General features: G+C 37.1%; 1 protein-coding gene across 1 annotated transcript in view; it reads right to left on the minus strand.

The window, feature by feature from the left end:
* Positions 1-1706: 1706 nt before the first annotated feature.
* The window catches only part of WASL (WASP like actin nucleation promoting factor), a 49749-nt gene continuing 35111 nt past the window's right edge, over positions 1707-16344 (minus strand). Inside the window, exons 6-11 of the mRNA XM_071552514.1 lie at positions 13550-13718; positions 11133-11175; positions 10589-10742; positions 7029-7543; positions 5853-5961; positions 1707-4462 (exon numbers count right to left, since the gene is read on the minus strand). Coding sequence (XP_071408615.1) covers positions 4401-4462; positions 5853-5961; positions 7029-7543; positions 10589-10742; positions 11133-11175; positions 13550-13718 — 1052 coding nt within the window. The 3' untranslated portion in view covers positions 1707-4400. The remainder of the gene's footprint in view (positions 4463-5852; positions 5962-7028; positions 7544-10588; positions 10743-11132; positions 11176-13549; positions 13719-16344) is intronic.

Raw genomic sequence — 16344 nt, forward strand, 5'->3', positions numbered from 1 at the left:
GGCTGTTTTTTAAGTTAACCTTGCACTCCCTCATCTAGTCCTCAAGTAACAAATTTAAAATTCATACTGCTCAAGTAACCAAAAGATGATTAAGCTTCAGGGAGGAAGAAACACATACATGAAGTAATGGCTCAAGAATTTCACTCCAGAGAGACTCCAAAAACCCTTCAGAGCACAAGCAAAAAGGCCTTTGTTGATACCAACAGATTAAATAAACACAGTAAGTGTAACATATCAATCTTCCTAATTCCAGGGGTGTATTAAGCTGTTTATAGATGGGTAAGTCCTGCAGTTATTACCCAAAACTATATTAGAGAAAAATTTGAGTAACTGATAAATTACTAGTCTAACTTATTTTAGCAAACTTCTGCAAATACTGCAAAATTCAACAGTAAATAAAATTTGTCAGAAAAAAATCCCACTAATTATATTTGGACAAAGATTCTATTATTCTGCTTCTCAACATGTATCAGAACTATTTTCAAATCTGTGATTTCAAACAACTAATGCCTTTTTTTTAGGTACAAAATAGCAGACATGCCATAGTAGTTTGGCAACTGATAAAAAATTGAAAGACTCCTTCACAACTGTATAAACATCCTTAAACTTTCAAAGAGTATCTTACAGAGAAGCGTCAGGCTAGAGTCACTGACAAGCCAGTTAGAACATGGACATTAAACCTCCCCAAGCTCACATTATAGCTCATACTACCCCATCCTTTCCATCTTCTCACTCACAAAAAACCTCCCAGCAGTAAACAAATACATAGCAACAAGTGTCCTTACTGCAGTGCTAGAGGAAAACACTGGTCTTTTGAGAGACAGAGGTTTAGTATCTTCTAAGCTTTCCTAAACCATTTTCACTTTTCTATAAATAAAGCTGCTTATCACTGTACTTAAGCTTCAGGAACTTAAATTAGACCAAGAATTCCTCTAATGATTAGATAAAGGCTGTTGCAGTAGACTGCTAACAGTCTCAAAACTGGTCTTAAAACAAAAAGGACCTTTTCTCCTTTTTCATCTTTACATACACCTTACATAGGAAAGTAACCGCTGTCAAATTTAAAATAAAAACAAGAAGGAAAGAAAAACATCCTTTCAAAAGCATTTTTAACCTTCTGCTTACTAAGTGGAGATGAAATAATTATACACCTGAGCTCATCTTGTAAGTAACAATTCCAACTTTGCCTTGTACTTAAGGCCTAAAAATCAGATAAGCACTAAACTTCAAAAGAAAGTGTACACCAGATAACAGTTCAAAATGCTGGACTCTTCAGATGCTTCAAAAGAGAGAAGTAGAATTCTGAAGGGTCCTGAGGTCAAAGTCTACAATGTGCAAGACAAAAATTAACATCTGTAAAAACCTGACAACAGTTAACTGTTTAGTACTCCTAGAATGTTTATTAATGAACCCATGTTTGTTTGACCTTGAAATGTCGGTGGTTTATTGCACTTGCCTGGAGCAGTAGCTGTTTCCAAGGAAGCTGCTTAGCAGCTGTGAGCTGTGCCAGGAGGACAGGGTGTCACATTCTTACTCATTGTGTTTACTGAATAGTACAATCCAACTTTCCAGAGACATGAAACTACTGCGATTGGACAGTGGCTATGTACTGCTCTGTGAACTTGGCTAGGTGACCAAAGTTACTTTTAAAGTGTGTAATCAATCTGCAGATCTATTTAAAATCTGTGCCACAATTAGCACTTAAAAACCACACAGTTTTACGTTAGTTGGGTCAAATTAATTTTATTATGCTCCATGATGAATTGCCACCAGTGCAACATCCTATTCACTGTACATTTCAAAAATTCACATACTAAAAATTTCAGTTTGATAAAGGGAAAACTGAATGATTGAGAAATTCTTACAGATTTCATACGTACAAGTGGCTAGCTGATATTGTCTATGCACATAGAGTGTTGAGATACAAAAGCCTCATGCTAGTTTGTTAATTGCTAAGGCTATCTGGACAGTCATTTAACCAGAATATATAAGAGGCCTTCATTACAATGTTTAGCAACAATGCACCAGTATCATGAAATGCTATCTTCTGCTTGGAGTGCAAGTGGCAGAGTGCTGAAGCATGCAGTTAGGACTAACTTAACTGCCATTGCAGTCTTTATGACTGAAATTTATCATGAACAAACACTACTTAAAAGTAAATATTAACCTGGACACCACAGATCGTGAGTGTACTTTTTGTATGAAGAAATAGAAAACCCAAAAACTTTCTTTGGCCAGTATCTACAAAACAAAGTTTTATTCAATAATGTCACTTTAGAGCTCCCAAAACCTGGAATAGAAGTTTGATTAATGAACTGTGATGCTTAATTATTAACTATATTACAGAAATTCCAATTCTGGGAACATAACAGCTAAACATATCTATTAAGTAGCATGTTAGGAAAACCTCTAGGCCTCATCTGCTTAATTTTAAAATGCCCTATATGCAATAAAAATAAGGGAGCAATGCAGAAGTTATATGAAAGCCATACAAATATTTTCCTTATACACAAGTTGTTAACTCCACTGACATTAGCTATCCCAGGCTGCACTTGCACTTGACACAAAGCTCAAGCCGTTACTGCAGCAAAGCTAGCAGGACGTGTTTCCAGCAGCAGAGGCCAATGCAAAAGTTACCACAAGAAAGTGAGACCACTTTGCAATTTTTCTCCTCAAGTTATGTGCTTAAATTACTCTTGGAATGAAATTAGCATCCTCTGAATAATTTAATTACAACCTTACCTCTCCCACTATTTTTCAGCAACTTTCTTTTCTTCTCATATGACTAAATTAATTTGCTAAAGACTAGGTTATAACTGGGTTAGAAATCCAAGCCGTATCATGCAGGTCCAGCCTGTCAAGATCAGGTCAACACTGGGTTTCAGTCAATACAATTCTGATAACTTAAATTTCATTTGACACCCTGACTACAGTCGAAGACCCAGGACACTATGCATTAACTACGTTCCAAATATGACTTACTTAACTAAACATTCTGTGTCAGATAATGTGGTTTTTAAAAAGATTTTCTACCTGAAAATTACAGTAAGTACAGTAATTAACACTGCAGATATTAAATATCCACGTAGCATAGATTAGTATTTCATAATAGGCAGATGTGCCAATGTTTACTGCACTACGAAGTACAACTTATATAAATGTGCAAGCTGTGAAATGAAAAATCCCATTTTCTGCCCACTTATTCAAACACTATTCTTGTGAATCAGGTTCTTGATCTTCATCACAACCCTTGGTCTTAAAGCCAATATATGAAGACAGAATACTGCCATAAAATTTAGTACTTATTCAAAGTGTATCATTCTGAATCAATGACTTTCCAACCTAAAGAATGTAGGATTGGTGTTTCAGCATCTGTTGTGTACCATAATGCAAAGACTGCAATGTAATATCACTTGTGTTTATTAGTACACCAATGTCCTACAAATTTTGAAAAGTAATTAAACACTATTGAAGCAAGCCTTAAATGCAGCCCTTCAGCCTGAAAACCACAAGAAATTGATTTTAAAAATAAATCAAGCTGTAGCGATTGCCAGCTTACAGTACCACCCCCAGTAATTTAGATGTCTTCATTCTCGAAGTAAGAGCTGGGAAGAAAATAAAAAAACAAACAAACAAACAAACGAAATAACCCCCCAAACAGAGTATGGAACTTGTCTGCATCAAAGTTGACTTCATTGCTACGACAATGTAAAGCTACCCTGTTTAACTTCAGATAGAGGTCCTTAATTGAAGAATTTAATTACTGCTGCTGTTCAGTAGCAGCCAGCAGTGCTACAGTTAGGGCAAGGTAATTTTCACAACTAGCTGTGCATTTCTGTAGTGCTTTTGTGTTATGTAAAGCATACTGCTAAGATTTGAACTGCTATGTTGTGATGTATTTGAAACCATGCAATAGTATAAACCAACCTCAACATTCATATAGCATTGCATTCGAAATGAAGGGGCTAAATAAACTAAGAGCTGCATCACTTAAAGAACATAGTGCTATACTAGGTTTTAATAAGAAAATTTAGATACAGAAAAAGTAGGGTATGAAAATAGTGTTTTCCTTCTTGCATTATAACTAAATTACATTAAGGTTTTTGTCAGTCTCACATATTACATTTAAACTCCCTTATTGATGGAATGGAAAGTATACACATGTACATGATCATCCAGGTGTAAACTTGCACACATTAACAGGGAGTAGCTTTGTTGAGGATTATGACAAACCTTTACAGATTAAATGAGGTATTGCACAGATTAATAAAAAAGCAAAAGGCAACAAAAATATACAGCAAATTGGTAGAACATTTACATGATAATTTTACAGAATCCATAGACAGGAAGTAGTGTTTAGTATATCATTCACCTTAAAAAATATATATAATAATATATGATCAATCATCCCATTCATCATCATCCTCAAAGTCTTCTTCATCATCTTCATCCTCATCTTCATCTGTAAGACAAGAAAAGCAAGTCACTTGCATGCACAGAATTAACATGTCAAAGGTGTTACTGATTTCTCTCACAAGTTTCTGAAAACAACAATCAGTTCAAGGTCCTCATGACAATATATTTGGTAATACTCTATTTTAAGACTGCTAAATATTTCATTCAGTTTAGAGAGTTACTGTCTGAAAGTTAAATCTAATTTGTTTCTTTTCTCACTCCTTCCCCCACGTAGTAAAAATGTATCTTGCTTTGTGCTAGGAGAAAAATAATCAGAAACTCTTGTTGAACAGTTAGAACTTATTACTCTTTCTTACAGAATGTGAGAGTGGTCAGCTTGTCCCAGACTGGTTTTCAACTTTAAAGACAGATTGATTTCTGAAATATAAGAACTGTTTTCCCAGGTTTACTACATAATGGAATTTGTTTACTTTACAAGCAGATAATAAAAAAAAATAAAATGCCATGAGCTAAAGACCATTGTGGATACTGGAATATTCTAAGCTGTGTAATACATATGAACTTCAAAATCAATGTTTGTTTTTAATTTTATTCACCCTTCTACTTCTTTTCATATACCTCATACTTAAAAAATTGTACCCTGTTAAAATTAAACTACTTATTTGTTAGGCAAGAGCATTTTCTTTCCTAGGAAAACACTGCATTGAGCTCCCTGGTATTTAATTTATGTAAAGTGTCAAAATGGAAGATTATTACATGGGCCAGCAAGTCAACAAACTATAGAGTGCTTGGTCAAATGCTCTGCAGACTGAATCAAGGTATCAAGGCAAGCTATGGAAGAAAAATATATCGGAGCCTGAACAGTAGCTGCATTGCAACTACTGAACTATGCTTATTACAAGCTGGTATTCGAGAAATGCAAAGCCTCTTGCAGCCCGAATTTTTCCAAGCACTTAAGTTGATTCAGTACTGGTAGGGGACTAGTCAAGTAACACTGGATATCAGAATTCTGATCCAGTAGGTGGCAGCCATAACCCACTGGGAGTTACAGCACAAGAGCTCAATCTTTGCATGAATTTCCACACAGAGAAACAGAAAGCATTAAACACCTTCCTTCCAAATTATTTTGACAACTGACTTCATCAGACAGCTAGTGGATAAAAATAAGACAGTTGTAAAATAAAAAAAAAACTTTATAAGGATATTAACCTTGATTAGTAACTTTTAATCCAGGATTATTGCAAATTACTAGACCCCAGTAATTGAAAGCAGCATGAAGGAATCATTCAGACCTCACCAGGCATCTGCTGAGAGCCTTCTATACTGGACTATATGCTGAAATCCATGCTTTTCTCCAAAAGTATTATATGAAGGACAGAAATATTAACTCTTGAAAACCTCACACCATAAGGTCAGAAAAATTCCATCAGACGTACCTGAAGAATGAATGGCTTTGCTCCTTTTCTGCATAACTTCCATTAATGCACCTACAATTCCTGAGGTGGGTGCAGGTGTAGGGGGTGCACTCTCCTGACCATCAGATACCTTGGAAAAAAGGTTAGAACAGAAAGGTGCAATTAGCAAAACAGAAATTGTGCATTTTGAGACAAACCTCCTTGTAAGATTAATGATTTTATTTTCTGCTGAAAAAAGCATGAAACAACTCTTTCCTTTAGCTCAAACTTCAAAGTCTTTATTCATAAAAAAAAGTCGGCTTTTCTTTTTTACTATATAACACAACTGTCGTTAGCTATACTCAAGGTTAAATATTTCAGCTGTGACTATCATGAAGTGAGTGCTCATTTAAAGGAAAGCTTCTTAATATGGTTCTACAGGCATGACTTGTGCGGCTGCACAATCATTATTTATTTTATCTTTGGTATATACCACAAAATATTTTTCTTGTTTGGGTTTGTTAACTGAGACTACTTTGGGCTGGTAATTCCTTCTGAAAGTAATTGACTTGGATGCTGCATACCTCTAATGGAAAATAAATATGAAGAGACCCTCACACTTCTTACATCAGAAGTCTCTAATGCAGAAGAGTGTCAAAAAAGTACCAATAGGCAAAATTATTTTTAAGATATTCAGTGAGATCAGTAAGAAATAGCAACAGTAATAGCCTATGCTGCAGCAGGGACAAGGAGGCATCTCTCATGGGGAACACTTTTCCAGACACAGACACCCTCTTACCAGCCTCGACATTTGCAAAGCATAGGTCCATTTTAAGATGGAAATAAACATTATCCTAAACTCATCCCCTGCTGTTGTTTAGGTGATTGTACTGAAGTATTCAGAAGAGCAGCAATCTTTCATAATTCTAGTGAAAGTTCTGTGATACTGAGGCATCATCGTTGCAGGATTTATGCGTAAAGCTTTATTCAAAAGTGAGAAATGAGTTTAAAACAAGGATAATTTCTTGCACTAATACTCATCTACAGCAAATATGTGTTCCCTGCATTTTCTCAGTACTACTGTTTAACTCATCACTTCAGAAACTCTAAAACTTACAATCCAGCCCAAAGCAGAGGCACAGTTTACTGTTCATACTGCAGTACTGCAGTCATTTGCAAGTCCCAAGGGGACCTGGAACAGAAGCAGTTTTTACTCACGGATTTCAGCTGTATACCCTGTCGTATCTGGTCTAGCAGTGCATCTCTTCCTGAGCAGGACACTGGTCGACTGTTCTGTTCTACCTTCTTTAACTGAGCTCCTTCTCTGATTTGATCCAAGAGTGCTGCTTTGTTTCCCGGAGGAACTGGAAGCTGGTGATCAACCTCTGAAGGAAGGCCTGGTGGTGGAGGAGGGCCGGGCGGGGGCGGAGGAGGAGGAGGGGGTGGAGGAACAGCTGACCCACTTGCTGGTGGTGGTGGAGGAGGAGGAGGGCCGGGAGGTGCAGATGATGAATGCACTGGTGGTGGTGGAGGATACATCCGGTTAGGAGGAGGTGGGGGCACTGTTGCACCAGGTCTGGATGGAGGCGGGGGTGGAGGTGCTGCCGTGGGAGCTCTCGAGGGAGGTGGAGGTGGTGCCCCTCGGCCCCTGGCAGGGGGAGGGGGAGGGCCAGAGCTATGGGGAGGTGGTGGTGGAGGGGGTCCTCCTCTGCACGGTGGTGGTGGAGGTGGTGCTGAAATGAAATAAAACAACTTCAAATTACCTGCTACTCAATACCCATAAGTCTTTCAGAGACTAGTAGAGAAAGAAAACAGGCTGTGCCTTGCCTTTTGCAAGGATCTCTGTGCCTGTGCAGATTTTACCAATTCTGAATTAAACTGAATACAGCTAAATAAAAGCTATGCCTATATGGAAAACCAAACTGTGTGGTCTCAGCTCTGTTGTGAATTTTTGTAAGAGTGAAACACTGCAGGAAACAAGTGCAATACATAAAAAGACTGATTAAAATTCAAAAGAATCCTGTAAAGTTTTGTTGAGCTAGGACAGAATAAAAGAGAAAAAGGTTTTAGACAATACAATTGAAGTGAAATACAGAATGTCCACTTTATAATCTATTCATTATTTTATTAAGTAGTTACAAAAGCAAGTATTTTTTGAAGCAGTATCTTCTAGTAAAAAACCCACCCCTACTAATGCATCACAATACAGCATAAGCTGATTCTTAGTCCCTTTTACTGAAAATTACTTCCCACAATATCTTTAGGGCAGGGAACATAGAAAGGAAACAACTTCAGAGCTACATGCAGAATCATTTCTCTGTGAAGTGGCCTTGAAATGTACTTGCTTTGCTAATGGCATTTTAAATAGCACTGCTTTATTTCCTCCTTCATTAAGCATCTAACAACTTATGATACTTTAGGTTGTTTGGTTGTTACACGTACCTACTTAATAATCCAGGTGCTGTCATATAACTAAGAAAATTCACATTTGATTTCATATGCTTTTGTAACATAAACAGTGTTATACTCAAGAAGATCCTTCTTTAATTTCTATTATCCCCTTCATATTACTTGCACAGAAAGCAAGCTAGCTGCACTGGAACAGAGAGGGACAATCCCTAAAAAAGGGACTTTGAGGAAGCAGGAGACACTAGTACCTCAGTGCCTCCTTCTCTGCTCATCTCTAGAGAAAGATACTGCTCCTAAAATCATGTGTTGTGTTCTTACGTTCCATAAACTGCTCTGGTGTTTTCTGTCCCTTCAAAGAACAACATAGGGAGAACTGCCTCTGAAATTCCATCTATTTTCCAAGAGACATATTGCCAACATTCTTGATATTAAAAACTCCCACCACGTTCTGGCTTGACATGGCTGTAGTTTCCTTTGCGGCCACAGGAGGCCAGTATTATCAAATGTAACAACTCGGCACGCAGGACAGACAGCTGGCGTTCTTGCAGTACTGAGAAGAAATTCCATACTGTCATGTCCCAGAGTCTGTACTGTCTGCAGATTTTAAACACAAAGTTTAAGTGTTCCTGCGGAAAAGGAGTGTATTTGCATTATATCCAGAGAGATGCCACATCCAATCTATGGGAACAGGGTTCAGCCTGTCTGCACTCAAGTGAAGTGACATGAGGGAAGGAGCAGCAAGGAGGGAGGCACCATTACCTCATGCTCTCTCCCTTCCACCTCAAACAGATGGTACAAGCAAAGCAAGAAAATAATTTGTTTTTTTATAAATGCACATTAATTTGTACACTACTATTAACAAAAAAGTTTGTACAATCTTCTGTTGATGGTACTGTCACCATAAAAACAATTACCAGCATCAAAAATAGGGAAAGGGCAGGGAAAACAGGAAAATAACTTCCTTCTCGGCAGAATGACTTGTCTGCAACTCCCTAGTCAGCATCCTAGCAGGGTGACTATGGTAGCACAGAAATTCTTACAATAAACACAGAAAAATGTGTTTCAGTTGGGAAAGAACACTTCAAACAGCAGTCAAGCCTACACATCAAATAATGTAATTGTGGATAAACCCACCGAAATATTGGAGTACTTTATCTACCTCTGTCAAAGTCACAGAGGTAGAATATCATCATGCATGTTAAAGAAGAGGCAGTTTTTCTTTTAATTGCATACATGCAAGTGGCCGTAATGTGAAGTTAACCCATACATAGTAGAAAAATAGGCATGTTTACAAGATTTTAAGCTAGTCATAAGACTCCAAGGCAAGTCTTCTCAATCCAATTTTACGGTTAGCAGTCTAGGATCAACAACTCTGTAAACACTTAAACAGAGTTAATATTATATAAAAAAGCTGACAGATTTCTTACTGAGGAAAAAAAAATCACAATTGAAGTTTTGCTTGCAATTTAACTAAGAAGTTTGACTGCAATACTAAAAATTATAGTTAAACAGATGCAGATTAAGGTTTCTCATCTAGGAAAGAAATCACACAACAGCATGAATACTTTGAAGCATATGCTTAAATGCCAGCACAAATACATACCGCTCCATGGTGGGGGACCTAAGGAATAAATGTAACAAGTAATAAATGTGCCCTGAATCTGTATCTCTTCAGTCACTTGAACAATTTACTCACTGCTCTCAAACTGCTACAATTTCAATAACATTTACATAATATTTCTCTTGAGTAGTGTTCTAAGCAAATTTTTGAAAGTTTGACAAAGGCAGTGTAATTTTCAGACTGAGCTGCTGTGTTCCTTTAAGATGAGGCATCAGATTACATTTAAAGGTTAGGTAGGCAACAGCTAATCTGAGAATTTTCTTGCAGCAGAAGTATGCTCAAAACTAGGTCTGTAGCTGTTGCAAGGCTCACTACAGTCCTGCCAGGGTAAACAGGCACTACATATACACATCTGCCAGCCATGTACTACTACTGTAGCTGACAACAACATTATGGCTTCCAAGAATTTAATTTATTTATAGGACTGAGATTATAAATAAATAAATATGTAATATATACATTCTGAAAAATCTGTATCAAACATACTGTGTAGCTTTGCAGTCAGACTAAGTGCTACTGGAAATAACTGACATAAATATCCACATTCCTTAGGGACAAGTACTCTATGGGTCATGCACGAACAATTTTACAGTGTGTAGTGTAAGGAAACATGAAATCCAGTGCAACTGCAGTGACATGAAGCACAGAGAAGACAATCAAAAACTGCTCACCATCAACAGTTTCCAGTCTAATCCTTAAGGCAAAAAATGCCCTGCTAATTTTTATGTGGACATAAAAGGAACCCCACCTTGTCTGCGCAGTTCATTTTTAACAGCTTCCACACCTCCTGTTTTTTCAATGAAATCATATATGACCTTTGAAGTTTCTTTGTCTTTTAGTTGCGCCTCTGAAATTCCACACATATCAAAGAGATTTTTCAGTTCAGGGTCTAAGTTGTTCACCTGCAAGTCAGATACATTAATTTTAAGTGGCTTGAAATGTGAAGAGTATTTTTAAAATATCATTTGTATTGAGGAAAAAAACCAACTACAAACCATACAGTGGAATAGCAAAGCCAAGTACATGCCTCCGGGTTGACCTTTCAAGTCAGAAAGTACTATTTCAGGAGAGGTAAGTACCCTGCACAATAACTAAAGTTTTGCATTTTTTCCCTCTTGGTGCCAGATCCCTCCTACTCCCACATCTGTTTACATCACATTAGAAAGTTACAATTTTTAACTATTTTGATGTACAGTTAACTTTTTATTTAATGCCAATCTTCATGACTTACATTTAAAACTCTCTAAAGCTTTTATCATTCAGAGTCTTGAATAACTTATTAAATTACTTACATCAAAACCTGTGTTTGGATCCCAACCAACATGTCCAATGTGTCTAAAAAAGCAGAAAAGTCCATTTAATCAGCATAAAAAGGACCTTGGTAACTGAAATAACAGGATACCAAAAGAACAGGAGATTACTACCAGCTTCTACCTCGAGTCTCACTACGACATTAAGCAATTCTTACTCCTCTGTGCCCCAATTGAGAATGGAATAGTGAAATTTCCTTAACTCCCATTTTTTGTCTCGTGTACAGAAGACCGAGTGGAGAATTCAAATCTCCTCTTAGGTTATGGTCTATAACATGGATAATGATGGAAGGACTGCACAGAGATCAAGGATAAGTTTAGCCTTTATACAGCAACTGGACTTTGAGCTATTGCCAAAGTCTTCAGGGTCATGCAGCTGGAAAACCTCCCTGCCATCACATGTGTGTTCTCTTATCACCCTTCTTCCATTCACTTCTTTAAAAGAGAAGTCAGGACTGTTTTCAATTGCCATCTTCCTAGGCTTCTAGTAGCCATTTCCTGTGGCTACTAAAGTTTTATTTTATGTGATGCTTTAATCAGCTAAAAAGGCAGACAAGTTTTGCGCCACACCGGGCTACTTCCTACTACTGCTATTGGATATAGAAGAAAGAACCATAATGTTACCAGAACTCCATGTTTTCTGTTTCTTTCTGCCTATGGTTCTGTCTAACAGAATGCATTTAAAAGTTTTATCTACTGATTGCAACTTTGATCTGGAATAATGAGCGGCTGTGTTGGTCTTCACCAGTATCACAACCCAAATTACATACAAGTTATCCTACCAGCATATTTGTCTAACAATACCAAATGCCGGTTTCCACATGTTTGTACAAAACCAGCAATTAAAGCATCTTACATAGTAAGATGGCACATAGTGGCACTCACAGGGAATTTAAATAGACATTAGTCAAACAAAATAAGACTTTCAATAGACTTCTTTTTCAAAAGTTCACCATTTACAACTTAAAGTTACATTTAATGATACTGGAACTTATCTTTTGTTTGAATTTCATTATATATTTTATCACCTTACTCTCAGCTTTTCTAGGTGAGACCCTGATAGACATCATAAACAGTCTCAAAGTCATTTTATATCTATGCTGCTACACAACCCCTTCCAGAAATTCAGAAGAGAGGTATGACGCACTAAGGCAAATTTTGTCTGCATATGTTTAAGTTTGCATCAAGTAGAGCCACAAGAATGACCAGCTATCAAGCACTCTTCACTTCTCTTTGTTTCCCTCTTCCTTCTTCTCTATACTTTTCTGTTTAAGTTACACTAACAGAAGCAGCAGCACTTCACTGATATTCACATCAGTAACAACAAGGTTGATGCCCTGAATTGTCCAGGCCTTAGGGAAGCATTTTAGCCCACCTCTCCTTTTATATTCTATCCATTATCCCAATCTCCAGTGCACTCTCTCAATACATTTTGGAGTGACATTACTGTAACTGGTAATGTCAGCATTACTTTTAACAAGTTCTATTCAGGGAAAGCACATTAGTAAGTGATGCAACATATTGTTCAAAAGAACAAGACATTCACTTGGCATGTAAACCTCACACTAGTTTCCTAATGCTTCACAGAAACTGATCTTTCCTGTAACTAACTCAAGCTCTTTAAATTCCTGCTGCTTTAGCAAATAAACTACACTTATTTTGAAAGGCAGAAGATCATGACACCAATTACTTTTCAGGACACAAGAGTTAATTCAGCAAAGTGACCAAAACCAAGTTTCATGAAAGTGAAGCTTAAAATGATACATCACAACTACTCCAAAAGATACATAAGAAATGACATCAGTAAAAAATCCAACCCATTCCTCAAAGATGTATACATGCATGCTGTACTTCCATCACAAGATATGGGTCCTAGCCCATGCATCAGAATAAGTTTGTAAACAGAAAGCCAAAGACAAAAGTATGGTAAGTAATTTTTGGTGCACCTGCACGTGTATTTTGCATGAAAAAGCACAGCTAAGCAAGCACAGCTGTAAGAACAAGAGTGTTAAAGAATTGACCATTGAGGCTGAATATCACTTTCCACTGAGCTGACAACTTCAATAAGGCATCTCTGTGCAGTTAAATTGTTTTCTGAGCTAATTTTGGATAGCAAGTTACTCTTGGTTTACAGCTGCAGTAAACTCCTACCTGTGTATAAGCTAACCTGCTTTCAAACCCTACACCATTCCAAACAACATTCACTGGGGTTCAGGTTATACAGAACAGTCACACATTCAAGTCTTGAGCATTTGCAAGTGTCATTCACACAAAAAAACCCCAACACCCTCCCCCCCAAAAAAACCCAGCCAAACCAAAACCAAATGCCAACAAAACCCCCCAAAACAATAAACCCCCCACCAATCAAAAACGAAACTCAAACTCGAACAAGTACTTACTGGAAATTAGATGGTGTTCCAATATCAGCCTTTGTCAATCTTCTTTTTTTAGTTTTTCCTTTCTTCTTTTCTTTGGTATATGAAATATTGTTGACTTGTGGAGTATAAAATCTGTTAGTTGTAATTTCTGGGTTTTTGATATCAACAGTTGCCATTGGTAGATTTGGGCCTGTGAAGGTAAAGTACATTTTTTTTACTACTGTGTTTCAACATAGTCATATTTAATCTACCAACTTTGGAGGTTTTTTTGAGCTCCTGCTGGATTTTGGATGGTAGATACATAAACTAAGTTATGTGATGAAGAAAAAAAAGTGTTGCTAGAGCAGAGCAACAGAAAAATTTTCTAAACTAGAAGTTGTTTTCTGCCATCTGCACAGAACCCATGAAAGGAAACACATTAAGATACAACACAGATACAATCCTAGACAAGATCAAAGAAGTGACTTTCCTTGAGAGTAACACCCAAACACCCAGCAGACTGTTACCCAGGCAGAACACTAACCTGATCTTACAGGAGACAGAACCTTTGCTCTAATAAGCCCCAAGTGGAAATGCCTTCTGCCATCACATACAGAAACTGTACAATAACTTCAGAATGCTGCTCTGGACACACTACTGCCTTCAAATATAGGACAAGATCTACAGTGTAGGAATTGATTTACAATATTTGGAATGGAAAAAGTCCTGTCAGAAATGGGCTTGTGAAGAAAATGAACAAGCCACTGATAATGCCTTAACTGAGGTTTTTAATGTTTAAAAGTACAAAATGGTTTCTGTTGTCTTTTTTGCAAAGTCACTGCTTCTCCTTCCCAGGGTCCCTTGAGATCCAGGGGTCTGGACGGAAGTTGCAACATGGATGTTGTCTACCCCCTTGCTATTGAATGTAAATCCCCTGATTCCCACTGGTCCACAGCCAAGCCCCTTTTTGTTTTGTATTGGTGGATTTTGGATCCCTCCAAGGTCCATATAAACCTTGACCTGTAGCAATAAGCCCTCTCTCTCTCCTCCCTCTCCTGTGGTCTCTGTGTGGTCCTTGTGGGCTCCCTGGGACCACGTGGTTGGGGACAGCGGGGAGAGCACATTTTCTCCTGGGTAATGGACTAAGCCCTGGGACCTGGAGAACAACCCAATCACTGCACTACGGAACTATGTAGGATTTCTTATGTCTTACTCCTTTCAAAATAATAAAGTCTAGATAAGAAACAGCTTGAAGAGACAGTAAAAACAGCACCAGAAATACAATTCATAATTAGCATGTTTAATTTATGTTCTCAAACCTTGCTCTTAATTATAATCCATTCTGAATTATTACTCCAGTTATTTAATATGCATCTGAACTGCACTCCTGCCAATTTCAGCATTTTAGTATTACATGTTTCACTTGGGTTTTTTAGCCTTAGAAGGTTAACTGTTGACATAAGCAAGTGATAGCAATATTTAAATACTAAGAGGAAATTATGCGTTTATCACATATACACTGAGGGCAGAGCAGAATCACAGAATACCAGGAGCTGGAAGGGACCCACGAGGATGATCAAGTCCAACTCCTAAGTATGCATAAATACATACATACATATGCAAAAAGGATAAGTAATTTCAGTTTTGGAAGAATGAAATTAAGCAGTTAATTTAAGACTAGTTTACTCAGAAAGACTTTGAAAACATTCTCTGCTTTCCTGTAAGTTAGGACCCAATGGTTTGCAAATCAGTTAAAATAAGACTCATGCACCCAGTTTTACTGGTGCAGATGATAAAAAAGTCTAATCAGACTTTGATAAATCTGAATCTTATTTTGACACTATTTTGTCATAACTGCATTTTGTATGGATAATTCAAGAGATCTCTAAGCATTCTGAAAGGACCAACAAGGCTTATGTTCACAGCCCAAAGTCAAAATCAGAAAGGAGAAGTAGAGAACACAAGGGATAGATAACATAACTGATATTTGTAGTTAAATACCTCAGTGGGAAACACCTACCACTGGACAGGACAAGAAACAAGAACAGAAACACGACACTGGGCTAGACAAAACTCATCTAAAGCATATCATAACTCCTACATTCCTGTAGGAGTCTTAAAGGACAAGATTTAAAACTGCTTTGAAACTGCAGGAAAAAGGAACTTCTAACATGTTTTCTGCTAAGCAGAAATTATTTGATCTAGAAGTGTTATGATCTAGACAACTGTCTTTTGAGAATACCAAAACAACTTGACCCCTTATCATTATACAAAACAATTTGCAATGTTAAAGTTTCACTTAAAATTAGTATTGAATTGACTAATCATCAAATATTATCAATTCAACAAATGCAGTTAAGTAAAATCCTCAGGATAAGTTGAAAATTACAGTTGTTGTAATTTCATTAGGTACAAAACTAAAAAACTAGGAGTTAATTTTCACTTTAATTCCCTATTATATTTTCTGTAACATTCACTGTGTTTTCACCTATTATATTAATATTTACAGTTTCAATAGCTGTACTGACATTCAAAAAGAAACCGGTACCTTTGCAGTGCTAGTAACTTTGAGATATTCTTACAATTCCTAACATTCTTTACACGCAAAATCCTGAACTAACCATACATGGGTTTAACCATGTAAAGCAGCAGCCATTTGCAAACTGAAGTTTTATTCAGCTGACCTCAAATCAAAGAATGACAACCCGATTCCTTGATACTGATAATATTCATACCAGAGGTCACAGTAAACTTAAGGATGAAAATTTTTCTTACCATCAGGTTTAGACCTCAGATGCCCACGAGGAATAAAAGAATCTTGGAAAGAATTGTACTCT

Source organism: Pithys albifrons, chromosome 3, assembly GCF_047495875.1.
Source record: "Pithys albifrons albifrons isolate INPA30051 chromosome 3, PitAlb_v1, whole genome shotgun sequence".
In the NCBI taxonomy this organism is placed as follows: Eukaryota; Metazoa; Chordata; class Aves; order Passeriformes; family Thamnophilidae; genus Pithys; species Pithys albifrons.